At 38.8% G+C, this 19,708-nt stretch overlaps 1 protein-coding gene across 10 annotated transcripts in view; it reads right to left on the reverse strand.

Annotated features, from left to right (window-relative positions):
• SLC25A21 (solute carrier family 25 member 21) overlaps positions 1 to 19,708 on the reverse strand; it is a 470,013-nt gene that overhangs the window by 38,451 nt on the left and 411,854 nt on the right. For 7 of the 10 annotated variants that reach the window (XM_025443799.3, XM_025443796.3, XM_049113064.1 and 4 more), the window contains 3 exons: positions 11,757 to 11,823; positions 4,682 to 4,741; positions 983 to 1,090 (listed from right to left, as the gene is read on the reverse strand). In XM_025443799.3, coding sequence (XP_025299584.1) covers positions 983 to 1,090; positions 4,682 to 4,741; positions 11,757 to 11,823 — 235 coding nt within the window. The remainder of the gene's footprint in view (positions 1 to 982; positions 1,091 to 4,681; positions 4,742 to 11,756; positions 11,824 to 19,708) is intronic. The other 3 variants (XM_049113067.1, XM_049113063.1, XM_049113065.1) reach the window with 1 other exon arrangement.

A 19,708-nucleotide genomic window follows, 5' to 3' on the forward strand; every position in this document is an offset into this window, starting at 1 on the left:
GGGCCCCCTCCTCCTTTCCCACACCCCTGCTCAAGAAGCTGCCAGGGAGCTCTCAAGCAGTATCAGCAGGCAGGAAGTGGGGTGGGAGAGAGGGGGGTCTCCACCCATTAGCAGCTGCTTAAGTAGTAGGCAGGGGAACTGCTCTACAGAGAACTTCAGGTCAGCAGATCCTCCAAAGCAATTTATACCACATGCTACCCAGTTGTGGAATTATTAAAATACTGGGGAAGGAAGAACCTGGAATGCCAATCTCCGTATTTTCCCCCTACCTTGTGCTTGGCACCCAAAAGAATAAAACAAGAACAGTTGGACTTGGTGGTTTAAAGGGAATTATTAGGGCAACTGGGAGGAAGTGAAGGCAGCACACACCAAGGGAAGCTGTCTCCACAGAACATCATGTACCAGTGATTAAATGTCAGGACCCATCATTGTCCAAGTGGTGACGTTTACGTAGGTTTAGTAACTTGCTTCATTCAGATTAAACCAAAAGACAAGCTTGACAGATTATCAGAATCTTTGGGAGAGGGCAGTGGGTGGAGTAGAGAAAGGAGTAAAGCAATTTTAAAAAATGATTTCATAATTTTTTTTAAAAGCACAATATTATCACCTCTGTGGCTTTGCTTCAGTTTATCCTAGCAAAAGTGAAATAGAAGTTTTGCCAAAAGTAGGGAAAATGTTTCCAAATAAGTCATTATAGATTACATTACAAATCAAAAATTAAAAAACCTGTAAACATGTGTTTGTCCATCAAACTTTAGTACAATTTTGTTAACACCTTCCTGGTGGAAGAAATTTGACTTTTTCTTATGCTACTTCCTTAATGATGATTTGCTACGTTTTTTTTTTTTCTTTTCTTTTTTTTTTTACTACGGTTTTAACAAGTGAATACGAGCTGGGTTCATCATTATCTATATAGTATTTACATATATTAAAAATAATTGTTTTACATTCCCTCACCAATAGGAAAACATTAAACGATTACCTCTGTAAATTTGTTCCGATTTGCTTGCAAGCCAACTTTTACTACCTCAAAAGGGTTAACCACGATCGCTTCTGTTAGTCCGGATCCTAATCCAGCAATGGCAAATGTCTAGAAAAGTTAAATCAATCAATACTTTAAAACAAGTTATGGGTACTGTGTTAAACATCCTACTCATTACACTCTGCAGCTGAATGTTATGTTGAGAATGGAGAAACGCACATAAATGTACCATGTACCATTACTAAACAGCTTTAGTTCTTGATTAGATGCTGACAATTCATGAAAAAGAAATTACAGAAGCCACAAACCACATCCTAACAATTCAAAATAAAATGTCAAAGCCCCATCAACAACGACTTTTTCCTTTAATGAAGAGAAAGATTGTTCTAGTGATTTAAGGTGGATGCTAAAACATCTGCACATGTAACAATTAAAAGAGTTTGACTTATAAAAGTAGAGCTTAATTTTTAAAACACCTACTTAAATCATTATGGAGCATCTAAAAAAATTCAAGGAGTAGAACCCACAATAAAATGTTTATAAAGAGCTAAATTTCAGGTAACCAAACAGTGCAGCTGAAAACATTTAAATGTATAGCCCTGTTGTAAGAATCACTATTCTAGACAATTGAGAAGCAAAGCAATATTTTGTATTCATTCTTTCCCTTTAAAAAAAAACTCTGATAACTGCCCTATTCTTCTGGACATAGAAGCTGAGGGATAAAAGCAGAGATCAGAAATGGTGAGGTTGTTCTGAAGGGCTCAGCGAAAATCTAGAACATCTCTCAAAAGATGATACCAGGTCTTTCCTTGCTTTCAGTTAAGAATTTCTTTAATAAGAAAAAGCAGTTTCTAGATTTTTCCTCAAAGGAGAAGTTTTAAGAGTTTTCCAGAAAATCTGTATCAAAAATAACCACAATTAACACACACACACATATACACATACACACACACCCCAGAAAAACAAAATGAAACAAAGCCTCAAATCTCCAAAACAGATGCTGAAAAAAAGTAATTTTTTAAATTTTTAAAAAAGATTTTATTTATTTATTTGAGAGAGAGAGAGCGAGTACAAGATAGGGTAAGGGGCAGAGGGAGAAGAAGACTCCCCGCCCAGCAGGAAGCCCGATGTGGGGCCTGATTCCAGGACTCGTTTTAACTGACTGAGCCACCCGGTGCCCCCCGACCCCCAAAGTAATCCTTTAGTGCTGAAGCTCTAATTCCAGGAGAAGAGGTAATACTATATACAATCAAAAGAAGAAAAAAGCCAACGAAGAGCAAAGAACAGGTAACTCTTACTAGGGGTCTCTAATTTCTTCAAAGTAGAAGTCAAAAAGAGAAAGGACTATTCCATAACCTTGAGAGAAAAGGTAAAGTAGAACAAGGGAGGATCTAGCGCCAGCAGATCTGAGTTTAGGTCCTGGTTCTGCCATTTATTGGCTGCGTGACCCGGGCTGCCACGCGCAGTAGTTAGTGCATAGAAAAAGGTGTGTGTAGGCTGAGATCCAGCCTGTACTCCACTTGCTGAGCTGGAGCTCTGGAGAGGCATCAGGGGAAAGAGTGCCTTTTCATAATTCACACAAAGGTACTACATGTAGTAGCTGCAGCTCTGTGTCTAAATCACTGAACCTTTTATATGCCACAGTTTTCTCACCTGTAAAATTAAGACAATGATATCTAATCTCCCTTATATGAGGATCAAAACAACGTGTGAAGCCTTTTGTAAAACGTTATACAAAAACTATTGTTCCTGTTGCACACAAAAATCCAAAGGAAAATGGGATAGTATACAGATTCAAGGAGAGGGAATAATTAATTATGCTTTCCTTTCATGCCCCTTCATTATGATTTCAAATACATCTGCATAGGGTAACAGACCATGTATTTTATTCATTTATCTCAGACTTCTTCCATCACGGAAGCCAAAACATGTGTGTGAGCACGTGCATGTGCATGTGCCCACGTGAACGTGTGCGCGGGCGCTCACACACACACACACACACACACACACACAAATACTAGTCTCAAAATCTTCTGACTGGGAAAACTAAAATCCAGATGTTCAGGTTTTTATTACTAACTATATGCAATCTTCCAAGCAATTCACTTTTTTGGTTTTCTTTTTTTTTTTTTTTTTTTTTTTTTTTTTTTTATTTTTTTTACTTTTTTGGTTTTCTATAAAACTCAGCTACATTTGCTGTCAGAACTAGTGTTCAGCAGTCCCTTGTCAAAAGAATTGATCAGCTATCAGCAGATCATGTTACTTAGATTATTCCAGAGACCAGTGGTAACAGTTGGGTTCCCAGCCTCCCAGGCTTTTCATGTGAGAGCACCAGGGGACATTTAAGGGCTGTTTAAGTGTCTAGCTGTATCAAAAAGAAACTGGAATAAATGAGTTCAAGGAAAGAGAAAAGCTGTCTACAGTTTGCATGCATTCAGTTATGGTAGCTGGAGTGGCCAAATGCTTTTCTGTTTTAATTCTCGAGAGTCGAAAGGACTGTAGTCTTGTCTCTCACATGGTACCAATGCTTGACACAGGAACAGCCAGCTGGCCCTCTGGAGACCATATTTTATTGTCTTATGCTAGGAAGTTTTTAATCCTCTCTCTATCCTTTCTTTTCAAAGTTAAGAGTGACATTAGGAGAAGACAGAGAGGCATCAAAAAAAATTCTTAGCTAATATTAGGGCTCATGATGCCACTTCTATCATACAAGGCTATTTCGCAGCCACTTTGCTTAGGCAGGGGACTGGACAAGAAGTTTCTTTACAGGAAACTTCTAGAAAAGGGGCATGTATGGTTTTAAAAATAACAGATACTTCTTCTTGGACAGTCTTTTGGACAGAGTAAATATTCTGAAGTGGACCTTTAGCAGTTAAGTAATTGAAGAGCTGAAGCTCAGAACACTGCCTCTCTGGTTGAGTTGTGAGGCACATTTCAGCCTGTAAACTGGACGACTTTTCCAGGGCATGGGAGGTACACTGTCAATTGGAGGGCTAATGCATAGTTTGTTTTATTTTTCAGATCTGGAGGGAGAAATTAGTGCATTTTCTCTCTCTTGGGCTCCTGTTGCACACATACTTGTAGAGCCCATTTGGTCACTATAATTGGTCTTGTGAAAAGCGGCAAAGTGACCAAGAAGGGGAGGAGAACATTTCTCAGCAGCACCGAGAAATGTTCAAACCACCAAGTGATTTTCATGTAATAGCTGAGATGTGTCATTGTAGCACCACTATTCTTTTCAACTACAAAAGGCCCTTCAGTCCATCTGACAGCAGGATGACTTGAAGTCCTATATTTACTACAGCTTGAGCAAAAGCTGGAAAAGGGACCTGTTAGGAAATATTTTAGGCATACTGACTTTCACATAAATAGATACGTGCAGTATGTAGTATGTAAACATACGCACATTTTGGCTTCAACAGAATCTTTGACAAATGTACTCTTTATTTTATATTCTTGACCATATCTCATATGGGTCTTTCTACACATATCACTGTTATCATAAATTCATCACTGGGAGCTATAAAATAGCCAAATTGTGAGTTATTAGGAAGATGGCTTTCAACAAGTAGCTGAACATTGAATAACTCGAATTCATATTTTAGTAGTTGGGCTTGGGGAATCAAAAGGGTTTTTGTTTCCAGATTTTGCATTATGAAATAACTCACACACTTAAGTATAATAAATACTCTCACTTACCAATGCTGGTGACAGTGACACATATCCTAGCAATTTCTTGTACTGCTCAAAGGTGAAAAACTGTGAAACAAAACCAAACCTGGAGATTTATAACAATTTCCTGCAACAAACCCTTTAACTGACACACATTTCTCTAGTAAACTATTACGTTATCCAGCATTTAAAAAAAAAGATAAACCATCAAACATAGTTTTTAATTTGGTCTCGGGTAGTTGCTATTGTATCTTATTAACCATTCACATTTTCAAATGCAACGATAATAACCTACAGAAGAGCTGATGGAATCCTTTATAGCAGTAAATGAACCGTACAGCTTCCATTTACCATGACCATTTTCAGTTTCCCCAGACATCAATAGACTTCTTTTTTATGGCAGTGATTCAAAATTATAGGCAGGGAGACCTGAAATCTCTGGTCTCCTATGTTTTCTCTGTGAACTGCTTTCCCAGCGAGCGCCCAGTTTTCTAACATCTACTTCTCATCTTTAACTTACACTTAGATTGCTGCGTATCTCTATTGGTTCACGGGATTTCTGGACACTCAACAATGATGAAGACACCATGGTAAAACAGAGAAAGACCCAACGAGGTCATCTAGTCCATCCTGACTTAAGGCAAGACCATCTTCAACCTTTTTCCTTTCTTTTTTTTTTAATTTTTTAAATTTATTTATGATAGTCACACTGAGAGAGAGAGAGAGAGAGAGAGAGGCAGAGACATAGGCAGAGGGAGAAGCAGGCTCCATGCACCGGGAGCCCGACGTGGGATTCGATCCTGGGTCTCCAGGATCGCGCCCTGGGCCAAAGGCAGGCGCCAAACTGCTGCGCCACCCAGGGATTCCCCCCTTTTTCCTTTCAAGAAGAGAGCTGTTAATTCCTTTAAAATCTGATGATGAAGATTTTATATGTTCCTTCATTAGGTCACATTTAATATAATTTTCTCCGCAAATAAATTTCTATGGAGGCAAATCTAATCAGACTTCATATAAAGTGCCCCCAATACATTTTTCTCCACTCTTTCTGTACTCCATTTTTTTTTTTTTTTTTTTGGAAACAACTCTGCTTGATCATGATGTGTTGCTTCTGGGTGCTCTGTTAGTAGCAGCTGCCAATATCACGGATGAGGCACAATCTTAGGTCCTTCTTGGGTCTGGTTTTTAAGATCCCAGCAAAGGCCTTTGTATTTTATGGTCTTGAATGTCTTCTACTCTATTACTTTATAACCCAGTAAGATGGGGGAAGAAATAAAAGCAGATTTGGAGATCAAATAATACTCTGTTGTTAGAAAGAGGTGGTTCCTTGTAGACATGGCTCTATGAGTCCTTGGGCAGCTCCAAAGTCACCAGATAGATTTTGATTCTTTAAAAACCCAGGAATGACTTTTGTGCCATGCTTCTTTAGCTCAACTACATATGTAGACTTTTCTAGATCAAGGATTCATTTATTTACTCATTCAAGAAATATTTATTGGATTCCTCTTGTAGCAGTAAATAAAGAGAAACCCCTGACTCCTTGGTCTAACATTCTAGGGGATGGTGACAACCCTGAAACTATCCTGGTGTTAAATAGCACCCATGGCCACACTGTTTTGGTGAAACCCTTAACCATGGAAGGAAAAGTGCTATTGTCTTAGGCTTTAAGGACTTAGGCTTTAAAATGCTTACTTTCCTGGGGGTTTGATGGGAGCAGTCCTGGGACTGAATCCTGGCTACACTACTTAGCTGTTAAAGCATAGGTAAGTTACCTGATCTTATTAGTCCTCAGGAACACAAAACTTACCTTCCAGGGTACTCCTTAAGTAATATAATTTGAGTAAGATTTTATTTTCTTTCTTTTTTCAAAATATTTTATTTATTTATTCATGAGAGATACACACACAGAGAGAGGCAGAGACACAGGCAGAGGGAGAAGCAGGCTCCATGCAGGGAGCCTGATGTGGGACTTGATCCAGGGCCTCCAGGATCATGCCCTGGGCTGAAGGCAGCGCTAAACCACTGAGCCACCCAGGCTGCCCTGAGTAAGATTTTCTGACATGGCTGACACAGATAGGACTTTCAGAAAATCTTAATTTTCATTCTTTCTTCACTTTGGCTAATAAGGGAACCACAGATCCTTAGTTACTTGTATTGCTCGTAATAGCTCGTAATAGTGGTCCAGAAAACACTCTAAGATCTTTGCATGTGCTTTGCATTGAATCCATGCAACACTGCGAGGCAACAGTTTATTGTACAATCATGATTCTTATTTTGTACATACCCATCCTGCAGCTTGTGAGTGGACAGACTGACTGCAAAGCCTGTGCATACTCTTATCCATGACATATGCTTACTCACTGCTGAACCATGACTATTAAGAATTTGGGATTCTCTGCCCTAGAATTTTCCTGGTGCTGAGGTCTTCTTGTCTTCCCTGACCTTGGAAGCCCAGAGTCCCTCAAGACAGAAGATTTCAAACATTTTTGAGCACAATCTATGTAAAAAGTATTCATACAGCATGCACGCACACATGCATGCATACATGAATGTAGAGTACTCTTGTATATATAACTGAAACAAAACATTTCTGTAAAGCAATGTTTACCTCCTCACTATGTGTAATGTACTATATTTCTATTCTGGTCATGACCCATTACATCTAGTGACCCACTAAATTGGTTTTATGACTCATAGCTCATGACCTATATTTGGAAACACTGAACACTGGGTTCAGGGAAGTTCTGGGATTGGATGGACCTTACAAAGGGCCTTACTACCTTTTTCTTTTCTAGTGTGAAGATGTGGCTTTGATTTTTGTTTTTCTTTATTTCTGACCTTCTGTAGTCACAAGGGATTAAGGACCAAACTGAGATCTCAAGGGAGAAGTCTGGGGATAGGCACTTGGCCTGTCATTGTAGCAATTTTCACAGGGAATTCCAAGTCTATGTGTTGGGGCAATTCTAGGCTTTTCCTATCCCACCTCTAAAATTGTTAGAAAAACCAAACTACTATTAGCTAACTGGTACTCATCAGCAGTGTTGCTGGAAGCTTTTGGTGAATGGCTAGGATGAAATGACTCAGGTTCCTGGGAATAAAGAAGCCTCAAAAGTCACAGTGATGAATTGTTAATGTACTGAATTCAGAAGTAATGAACAATATATTATACACTGAAATGAGGAAATAGTACTTCAAATAAATAAGGCAATATCCCAAGGAAGGAAAAGCTAAAATCTTTTAAAATGGAGTTTCAGTAATAGCAAAATAACTGTCATCATTAGAGTTCAAACCCAATATTTACTAAAAAAAATTCATTCATTCATTCAACAGATATTTACTGAATGTCTCCCATGTTCAAAGCCTAGAAGACATCATACCAAAACTATATTCTTAAGAACTAGTAGATTAGCTGCTATTTAAATTCCTCTCTACACAACACTACTCCTTTATGGCTTTCATGATAATTCTCAGTAGCTTCTCATCCACAACATCGATCAATACGTAGATGTGATAGAAGTACCCTATCACATAAGATATGAGGTTAAACTCTAAGGATGAAATTAGGAGGGTCAACATGTAATAAAGTTGCCTCCCGAAAGTTGTACCGATGTGTGACTAAAAGAGTTTTGAAAACATTCATATTCAATCAAGGTTTTGGGAGTCCTGAACATAAAATCTGGAATCCAAATGGATTGTGTCATACATAGCCTATATACAATAATCTAGAAATTGGTAGTCTCACTTAGGGAGAGGGGCTGCCCCAGAAGGACCAGCCATGTGGTCTCTGAAGAAGAGTGTCAGGTTGTGGTTGGGCGGGGGAGGTGAATACAGCTCTCCAGCACTTTCTCCTTTCCTTTCATTCATGCTCACTAAGCAATCTGATGCCTAACCTTACCTCCCAGGTATTCTGGTCCAGGATGCAGTTAAATTACATGGAAACAATTTGGTCCATTTGGATCTTACTTTTAACTACCTAAGCAGTGCTCAGACTAGGGCTAATTATTCCCCACTACCAAGGCAAACTGCTTCTGAGTACTTCTCTTAAAGCTTGTGCATTTTAAGGCCCTCCAGTTTGGCTAGTGGGAACAGGTACTATTCCTGGCCCTGCGTGCTTGCCAAGCACTGTTCTCCCTATTGCTCTGGATGGCTCCTCCCCAGGCCTTGCTGGTTTCCTCATGTGCATGCACTCCTCAGTTCTCAGCTAAATATTTAAGGGGTTCCTCTGAAGAGCTTAGGAACTGTGTATGCAGCTTTCTCTTCTCTGGTACCTCTGTCCTGTGAACTCTAGCTGCCTTGCCCCCTCCAGCCTGTCAGCTTCATGTCAACCCAGGCAGTACACTGGGCTCTGCTTAAAATTCCCCTATGTGCCCTGGGTCTGGAAAAACTTCTCAAGGCAGTAAGTTGGGGCAAACCATAGAGCTCATCTCATTTGTTTCCCGTCTCTGTCTTTCCTTGTCTGATGTCCACTGTCTTGAAAATTGTGGTTTCATATATTTTGTTCATTTTTGTTGTTGCTGTTTCAGGCAGGAGAGTAAATCTGGTCTCTGTTACTCTGTCTTGGCTGGAAATGAAAGCCTTGGTCTTCCAGAAACTGAATAGTAGATGCAGGAATTTTGGGGGAATAGGATAGGAATGTCTCCTGTTATAAATCAATACACTTTCTTTTGGTTTCTCTCTGTATGTTTCACTTGTGCATCTAACATTGATTGGGCATCTAGTATGTGTAGACACCATGACAGGTGTAGGGAGAGTGGTGAACAAATAGCCTCCACAATTCATTCTCTCTCATGAGTTTGGTTAGCATTAGGCAGTCCTTGAGAATCCATCCATGGAAAAATGGGATTTCTGGACCTGTGAACCTCAAGACCAGACCTTGGAACCTGGAACATGGTGCCTCCCATGTCTGAAGGACCAGTTGGTCTCTTTCTGGGGTATTTATTTCCTTTTTCTCACTGCAATATTCATTCTGTCTTAATTTGTGAAAGGGGAAGTTTCATTTATTTGGCATTGATGAGTCTTATTTTAATGATGAATCTCATTTCAAAGAATAAAGCGCAGAAAAACTTGACATTGTTTCTAATGCTGATTGTAATTGAAGTGTCAGTACCAGGGAATACACACACATATGTATATTCACAGAACATACATATATATATGTGTATATATGAATATACATATGAGTGTGGGTATATTTATATATATGTACACATATATGGTCTCTGAATATTTTTTCTGAAGTAAACTTTGATGACATACAATGATGCAGTTCATAATGTATGAAATTGTTACAATCAGATGATTGCTTTCCTCATAAATTCTAAGATAAATATCTAGAAAATGAATGTTTTCATATATTGTATTGAAAAACTAGTGCTATCCATCTGGCAAAGATAGACTTAACTCCAAGTTATACTTAAAAAGCCAATGCACTTACCATATGTCTCAATAATTTTAAGGTAAAATCGACTTGAAACAAGATGTCTGGGACACATACACCATATCCAGTTGCCCAAAAGTTCATCTGTTAACCATTGTTCTGGCAGGGAGCATTGCTTTTTTTTTTTTTTAAGTAGAGACTAACTCAGTTTTGTAAAGCTCAACTTTTTTTCTTACATAAAAGACTGTTCAACACTGATAAACTTTAATCCTCTTCAAATTTAAATTAAATTATCTCCAATGTATAGTATTAAGGAAAAATATTCCAGGAAAAAAATTTAGTTATAATCTACTCTATTTATACATGTAAAAACACTGAACAAATGAATATATTATTCCATGGAGACAAAGTGACTTTCCTTTTGAAAAGGAACTCTGCTCTGTTTGTTTACTTGGGCAATCTTTTATCAAGTGAAGCCATTTCATAATTCAATTCAGCCCTTTTGTGTACTTTGGTGAACTTTTTCCAGATTCTCTACTGCAATTCAGATCCTTATAATGAAATTTGTATTGAAGTAATAATATAAAAATCACAAAAACTATGGCAACAAAGAGGGGCTGAATTTATAAAGAAAGTATGTTTTAAAGCTTTGTTTTCTGAATTCTAGACCTGCGTTAAATCCTATTAAATTACTATCTTGACATAATGTAAAAGTTCGGTGTCTGTACATATATGTTGGCTATTTTATCAAAAATTTTAACTTAGACATCCTCTTAACTTACTAAATAAGAGTATAGAAATTGTCCTATCTTACCTTTTAGGAATATTGGGAGTACAAATTGGGTAATGTATCTGAAAAAAAGCTTTATGGTCATTAGTTGGAAAGGAAGATTTCGGTCTAAATGTTTGTTATCCTTCTTATGGAAAGACAAAGCCATATTTGGTGAAGTCGGTGTGGGAGTGGGGGCCCTGCCTGCCAGAGTCACTGTGATCAAGACTTCTGTCTGAAGAACATAGAAAAGAATGATCAGACTTAGTTCTTTCTTCCCCGGAGGTCTTGCCAGATCTCCGTTTTCCTATCCAGATACTGAACCAGCAAGTAGTACATAAACTTTCATAGTTATGTGGTTAAAGAATGGAAATCAGCATGGTGGAAGTAATAATTTTGTAAAAACCAGAATAGAGAATTTTAACAGAGGAGACCGGGTGGAGGGGGGTGAGGTAGGAAATGAAGTTAGCATGCCAAATAAATGTGTTATATGAGAATCATATACAAAAAAATACAGTGTATTCGTTTGCTCTGTTCATAAAATGGAACTAATTTAGGAAAAAAAGGTTTTTCTACCACTTTTCCCTCCTCTCCTCTCCCTCTCTCTTTAATAATTATTACTCCCAAGGAAAATTTATGAATTGCTTTTAGAAAATATCCAAGCTGTTTTGTGGCTGCTGTGGTTCAAATACATGAATTTCATTCACCACTGTACTTTTTGTATAATTCCTCATCAGAAGGGAGTGCCTTTACCTGAAAAAAAAAAATCCATAAACCAATATTTGAGAGTGACTCCAGCCTAATTATAATAGAAGTTATGCTATAGCTTCCATATTAAAATCTTTACTGTCTTATGTTTAATTCACGTTAATGTTCCATAGTTTGTTGTGGGGCATGTTAGGGCTGAAGTTGTCACTGCAGTCTATTTTCGCTTGGTGGAAAGGTATCTAATTGCTTACCTTCACTGCTCTCTTTGGTGTTTCAGCCAAGATTGGCGGCAGAACCCCCTTGTAAAAACCAAACAATCTATTGGAGAAAGAAAAGATTTTGTGTAAATGAATCAGGAAACAGGTAATTCTGCCTTTGTTTATGGAAAAAGCAACTATTCTTTAAAAAAAATTATTTATTTATTATGAGAAGCAGAGACACAGGCAGAGGGAGAAGCAGGCTCCCTGCAGGGAGCCCGATGTGGGACTCGATCACAGGACCCCAGGATCACGCTCTGAGCCAAAGGCAAACACTTAACGCGGAGCCATTGAGACGTCCCCTAAAGCAACTAATCTGAAAGTGTTCGCAATTATTCCATGTACCACACCAACCATGAAGTCTTCTTTTCTCTTAATTCTAAAATGCAGAGATTATGAATTCTACACTTATTAGCACTATGAAATTCTGAAGAATAAATGACACTGTGACTGGAATCCCCTAGGTCCATTGCTAACGACCATAATGAGTTGTACCTTAAGGATGAACTTGACCTTCCTCACTCTAAGGGATCTTCAATTTATTTTCTCAGTTGTATGGTAGGTAGCTTCAAGCTGTCCACAGTTTTGCATTTCCTCCCTTGTAACCAAATGAGGTTAGGGTTATACCTGAGCCCACTAGACTGGAATTTTCTGTGCTAACAAGGGGCATAAATCTTTAATCTTAGCTTTACTAACACTAAGAAACTAACAAGCTCCAATGGCTACGGAAACTGGGCTCCTGGCCCTGTCCTGAGTTAGTCACAATTTTTTTTTTAACTTCCTTGATGGAGATAGAAAGCCAGGGACATATGTTGCTGACAGAAATGTCAAAACTTCCTTGCTGATATGTAGTCTCACAGAGCCTGGGATGACTGTCGTTGCCAATGTTGAGGGACTTGTCACATATTCAAACGTTTTTAGAAACAAAAACTAAGACAAAAAACAAAACCGAGAATGAGTGCCATATGCATATGATAAGGTTCATAAAATGTCATCACTTACTTCATATTAGATTTTAAGATTCAAAATTTTAAATTTGCTTGCCCTGGGAACAAATATATATATATGCCATATACTCATTTTAAACCTGAAATGTATAAATGGAATATTCTTCAGAATATTTTCTGAGATAATCAGTTTTCCTGATGAACCCATATGTGACTACAGAAAAAGGCAGGGCTCAATGTGTCTGTATTTTAGGATGTCCATTTAACAAGGGGCTGGAGCTTCTCTGATTGACCTCTTAAGCTTCACTCCAACTTCCTTAAATTGGGTTCTGCTTCTAGCTGTGCTTCTGGAACAAGAAAGTTAAGAGTTTATACGTACTAATCCACTGTGCCACCCAATCCAACATGGTGATCTCTTGCTCTTCCTTGATTCACTGGCTTACACAGCACACTTAGGGAAGCAAAAGACTTGTCTTATAGCTTCTAAATTGTTAGCTCCTTGAGAACTGAGTATGCATTAGTGTGCTTGCCCCAGAGTCTTCTCTGTATGTTTATGTAACTAGGACACAAATGTTTGTTAAGCATATGGATTTCACGAAGGAGAAGAAAGGAATCAAATGATCCCCTGGAAAAAAAATGATCCCCTGAATTAGGCTTACTCTATCCACTATTCTTGACTTAATTTTTGCTAGCATTGTGAATAAAAAGTAAAGCAAGACATATGATTTGAAGAACTATGGACTTCATGTTTCCCTCCCTCCTTCCCATTCCAATTTCAACTACTAATGCTTGAAATTCACTTACAAATTAAAATACCACTACTCTTTATCATTTACATATCATTATAAATTAATCATTACATAATTTTCAGCATAAGAGGGACTAAGTATAGGGTTAGGTCTTCCCAGAAGATAAATGTGATTTTCCTGAATAGAAGTTCTATATCTATAATGAAAGATATTATTAGTTCTGTTCTTTCTGTGCTGATTTTTCCATATCTGGAAGATTATGTCTGGTTTTGGGGGAAAAAATTAAGAACATCTAAGTAAGTAAGGCTTCTACAACAGAGTGTCCCTGCTAAAAATAGATGTACTTAAAATCCAATAAAACAGAGAACAGTTATAGGAAGTTGCTCAACCTGGAGAAGAATAATCACAGGGGGAAACATGATGAACATGACGGATCTCTTGAAAGGCGAGCATGTAGGAAAGAGATTTGATTTTTCTGTTTGTTACCAGGTGGTAGAACTAAGACCAACAAGTGAAGCAACAAGAAAAGACACATTATTGGCCCAGTAATAGCTTAATACAGGGAAGTACTCCTAATGGTCAGAACTGTCTACAGATAGAATGGGCTCTCCCAAAAAGTGATGAATTCTCCTTCATGGTATGTGGTCAAGCAGTGTGGGTGGCCACTTGACATGGATGCCAGAGATGGGATATGTATAGCAATGGATGAACTTATTCGTTCTCAAAATCGTTCTACACCAATCCTCGGATTTTGTTGTTCTAAGAAAAATAACAGGAAGATATGGGGAAGTGCTTTCCTGAAGAGACAAAAATCTGCCTTACTTCAAACTTTTGCCTGAAGTAGAGCACTGCTTCTCTGGGGGAGGACAGAAATCTTCTAAGTAACACAGAAGGTCTTCATTTTAAAAATGATGGGAGAAAATATTAGAAAGAGGTGTAAGGCAGGAGGGAAGGGAGGCAGCTGGGAGAACCATAAGGATTTAATCTGAAAAGAGCTGGGAGGTCCTGAGCCCTCTGCTTCAAGTTGGCGATGCTTCCTTGATGCGCCCTCCTTCCCTTCTCTCTGCTTGGTTCCTTTCATGTGTAATCATCTCCCACCCTCCCCCAACTCCCTGCCACTGCCTCCAGCCATCCCACCATCCTGAACTTTCTAACAGTGAATGAATAGCTTTAATGGGAAATTCTCGGGGACGTAGGCAGCTTTAGCTGGAAAATGGAAAGCTAGATCTACTCCCTTGCATTGTTTTCACGGTATATCCTTGCAACAGTGGACATCTACAGAATAATCAGGCTAGCACCTCTTCTTTTGGGAACTGCCCCACCCAATTTTTTAAAACACTGGAACCAACACATTAGTACAATACGATACTGCTTGAAGGCAGTTGGTTGATTGGGCACCTTACCAAATGGATCCAAATGGTATTCTGTCTCTTTGCCCCAGTTAATCTGATTGAAGCTAGATCTAGCAGAGTTTTTCTTCAGGACTTGGGAATTAGAACTGTAAAGGTCAAGTCTCCCTCTGTGTGGTTGAAGCTCTAAGATAAAAGCTAGCATATCAATGGCAGTCATGTTTTCTGTCATTTAGAGAAAGTCAATCTGCAGTGATTAAAAAAGAAGGAAGTTACCATTCAGGGAAACATAGAAGCAAGATGGAGAAGTTCTGGTGCTGTGAGTATGACCCTGCTGCCAACAATTTTTTACTCCTAGTTACATCTTAACCCTTCTTGAATATTGGCATTTCCCTTTGCTTTTCATTCTTTGAGATACCGAGTATCATTTAGAATAAATATCCCCCCTTTTTTTTAACCTAAATAATTTTGAATTGGGTTTATTACTTAACAACCCAAAATCCTGGATCCAGAAAGTAAGCCTCATGGCCTCTATAGCCAAAGTGGCTGCCACAGTACCTCCATGTCATGCTGTCTCCCATGAAGAGCCTTATTGCCAGTGAAGATTGGCACTTGGGCCAATCAGAAGAGTCACACCCAAAATTGATGAAAGAGAATGTAGTGGGCTAGGGTCCAAGCTGATGATCTACTTTTCTGACTTGACTAGATAATTACTGGAAGCTTTCCTAATGTAAAGTATGATATACGGATTCTTAAAAGCAAAAGGGAATTGTAACATTCTATGAAGGAGATACCTTTTTTTTTTCCTGCTAAAGAACTAATGTTTATACCCAAATGCACTGTTTACTCTGCCAAATTTTTCTGCCTTCATGTAGTTTTGGTTTGAAATGCGGAGCATGTGGCTTATGAGGACTACAACAAGGGAAGTTAAGAGATTTGTGACACCCATTATCAACATGCTTTATCCTGCTTACTTCTCAAGGGGCAGACTGACACATCCAGTCTACACTGTAGATGAATGGAAACTAATTCTAATGTGTATGTAGCATTAATAGCAGTTCTTTTCCCTGAAAAGACAGTAATGCCACCATTCTGGCTTTAAGTTCTGACCAATATCAAGCCAACTGGAGAACTCTTTGGAAGAGGCACAAGAACCAATGCAAGACCTCCCATAACGAGGTAATTTGAACTAAATGGTAGCCCTCACACAGACACACATTATTGTGTGTGCAGGTGAGGTCTACTGCCACATGCCTGCTAAATAGGGGACAGGGACTGTAATCAAGTTCCATTGTCCTCCCAGTCCATGTCCTCGACCACTGGGCTACACTCTATTGCAATTATTCTTGAAATAAACTTATTTCTATAAAGACTTTTGAAAAGTTATTTTATGTTGCAAATATGTCTTATCATTTCTTACTTTCGGAAAAGTCAGAAATGGGGATCAAAAATCAGTTTTCTAGTCCCATTTCCATTCAGTTCTGTTTTCAAGTAACGTGAAAAATTACCTGCGTAACCGACTGATTGGGGCTGAGATGAACAAGATCATTTTTTGGTGAAAGCTTTGGGTTGTTGATTAAGTATTTTCTAGTTGGATTAGAACGAGAAAAGTAAAAGCAGGCCTAAGGATAAATGTTTCTCCTCCCAGGATAACTTTTGTACTTAGGAGGAATACCAGGATAATTCTGTCTGTAGGAGAAAGACAGTACTTCAGTAATATAATAAAACACTGAAATATTAATACTATATATTAAGGTGAAAACTGTTATTATCCAAAAGGTCAGTGGAGTGTACTGCTTGTTGTTCACCCAGCAGATATTTCTCTTTGCTTTTTGGAGTGCAGGTGTTCACAATCCCTTGTGCTCAGAGAAGAAACCCCTTCTCTAGTTCAGAGGTGGAGCAGAATCCTTTGAGCCAATCATGGTGGTCCCATTCCCTTGCTAGTGAATCCTGTCACATGCATGGACATATGATCCAAACCTAGCCCATTAGGCCAGTGGTGGAAGAGGGGGAATGTATGTTAGAAGTTCTGGATTTCTAGCCTAAAGGAAAGAGGCACATGGAAAGAAAAGTCCTTCTTCTTTGCTAGTTGTGCTATCTGCACGAAGTGCCTGTGTACCGCGGTCAAATGAGACATCATTGCCCACAAACCCAAGAAGACCAGTACACAGATGGAAAGGACCTGGATCTCAATGACAAAATTGGGCTGTTGAATTAATTAACCCTAGAAATCTATCTCCAGATCTCTGGTTAGGTGAAATTAAAAATACGTCTTTACTATCTGATACATCTTCTGTTAATCTATGGCCAAAAGAATTTGAGAAGAACATGTACAATGTAGTTTGGATCTTCACTGGCAAATAGCCTTTAACACCTCCATTTCTGAAAAAGCCTTAAATTAGAATTCTTAAATCGTAATTATAGTAAAGGTAGTTGTTGAATGTTAGGCAAAGCATTTAGGAGTCTGTGAGAACCATTTTGAGAAATGATTTTAGATTATTTCTTTCAGAAGCCCATCACACATTAAAACCCTATCCTATTAGGACGATTACCTATGAGAGAACCCATACCACACATGGAATAGCTCATAAGCAAATATCAAGATGGGATTCCAGGTCGCCAAAGCCATTAATGGTGGTTCATATACTAATGAGAGTTGTTGTTCAGAAACATAAGTAGATACAGAGTACTACAATATTGGATCACATTTGTTTTTCATTGTATAATCAAAACAGGCCTTGTATTACTTATGTACATCTATAAAATGAAGATCAAAACTGCATCGCACGTGTTCTTTTCTCAAAGACACAGCTCATACGTAGCTTATTTTAAACACAGATTCGTGCCAAACCCCACAAAAAAATTTTACCCCTCATTTCCCCCCACCCCTGTTTTTAAAGTGTGAAGCTATTTAACATATCAGGTGGCTCCAAGGTAATAGACCAATCAATGAAAAGATGCTGATGGTATGAAGCGAGGAGATGTGGAATTTCCTTTGAGTTCCAGTTTGTGTCCCGTCTTGGTGGTTCATTCATGGCAAGCCGAACCCTTGAAGAAGCCTTCCTGCTGTCTCTCATTAGTAGGGTCTAATTTTAGGTTACCTTGTTTAAAGTCCAAACTTTAGACACCCAAAGAGACTAGACAGATCCTTAATTAAACATCTTGTACCTGACAACATCTTTAGTCCATTTGGATGACTGGAAAAAAGTTACTGGCTTTCAGTCAGCTACTGAAATCCAAAGACTTTGTGGTAAATAGTGGGTAGACAGGACGGGGCTTCACATTCTCAAATTTGACTCAGGTAAAGAAACCAAAACGGAGTGGAAAAAAAAAATCACATGTCCTGTCTGACCCTCCTTTTTTCCTTCTGAGTCACCCCCTTGTTGGTTTTGCTGTTTTTTGTTTTTTGTTTTGTTTTTTTTTTCTAATTTAGTATGTAGAAGATGTTTGTTTGCAAGTCATTTGTACCATGCAATTGGACTGCTCATACAGGCAGGCTGGGAAATTTCCGCAGTTGCTGGGCTAGTAAGCGGGATTCTGGTGTGAGGAACAACATGGAATCTTTTCTTCTTTGCGGTCCCCAAGGAGAAAGGGCAATATGTACCTGCTTCAAAACCGATCTTTCGAGGGAGTTAAACCTTGTGGTCCATCAGAAAGGTTGTCAGAAGACTCAGCTGATAGGTTACTGAGAAGATGAGTGCAAGAAAACCGTGAATAAGATGTCTTGCTCCCTAAGAGAGGAAAAGATCGATGCACAGATCTGCTGCCAATGGAAACTGAGGCTTTTCCTGGTTGTCAGAGATGAAGTGCTTTGGGGCCCAAATTGCTGAGACTCATAGCCAAGGTCCAGCAACCATAACTGAATGCCAGGACTGAGGTACACATCATCCAAGCCTGAAAAGGCCAATTAAAGAAATGATTTCCAAGTTTTAAAGCCATTTTCAAAGCCACCTGCGGCACACTCACATGCAGCATGAGAGGGATGCTTTCACCTGGATCCCAGTTCTTTGCCAAAAACCTGGCATTCAGTAAGTGTCCAGAGCAGCAATAATACTCACCGGTGAAGCATGAAATAGGAACGACAGGGAAAGTGACACCAGATCCCCAGTTGGGGAAATTGGAAAGCATTAACACGTCTGTGTACCTAACAGAGCACAATTACTACATTTTATTTTGTTTCAACAGTCAGAACCTAAATGAACATCACCATTCAGTTCTGTTCTGGGCACTGATCCAAGCTCATCTTTGGTACAGTTGATTCTGAAGCCTTACAGTCAATCATATCTTCACAATTTGTTCTTCTTTCAGGCTTCAGGCATCCTCCTGATTTCCATTTCTTGTTTGGAAGCCTTGAGTCATCTGTGCTGGCAACATGACCAACCCAAATCAGTCATTTTCTCCAAATTACATTGAAATAGGGATCCTGCTAGTTTGTTTTCGTCCTCCTTCTTTCTTTCACATAATTTTCCCTTTAAGGATCTCCTAATACAAAGCTGATTGAAGGCATACAATATCCTCTTTCTTCTGCTGTTGTCAAATCCAAGTTTCTTACCCACATACTGTAGCTCTGTAATTAAAACAATGAGGGCGGCACTCAGCCCTGGGTTATGAGTGCAAGGCTTCTTCTACTGCTTGATGGGTCGTGTACATCCCAGGGCAGGATTCTGGCCCCGACGCTATACCTTTAGGGCATTATTCTGACATCATTTATTCTCCACAAGTCTCAGTGGTTCACAGAATCCAAATGAAAGAGTGGAGTTTCATGGCTCTGTTATTTGAATTATGTGGAATCTGCAATCTGAAGTTCACAAAATTGCATGCATCTTGGGGCCATTTTCATTTAAGCAAAGGAGAGAGGAAAAACTATGTATCCTTCAAAGGAGAGGAAAAACAGCTTAAAA

The sequence above is a fragment of the Canis lupus genome, chromosome 8 (assembly GCF_003254725.2).
Source record: "Canis lupus dingo isolate Sandy chromosome 8, ASM325472v2, whole genome shotgun sequence".
Classification (NCBI taxonomy): domain Eukaryota; kingdom Metazoa; phylum Chordata; class Mammalia; order Carnivora; family Canidae; genus Canis; species Canis lupus.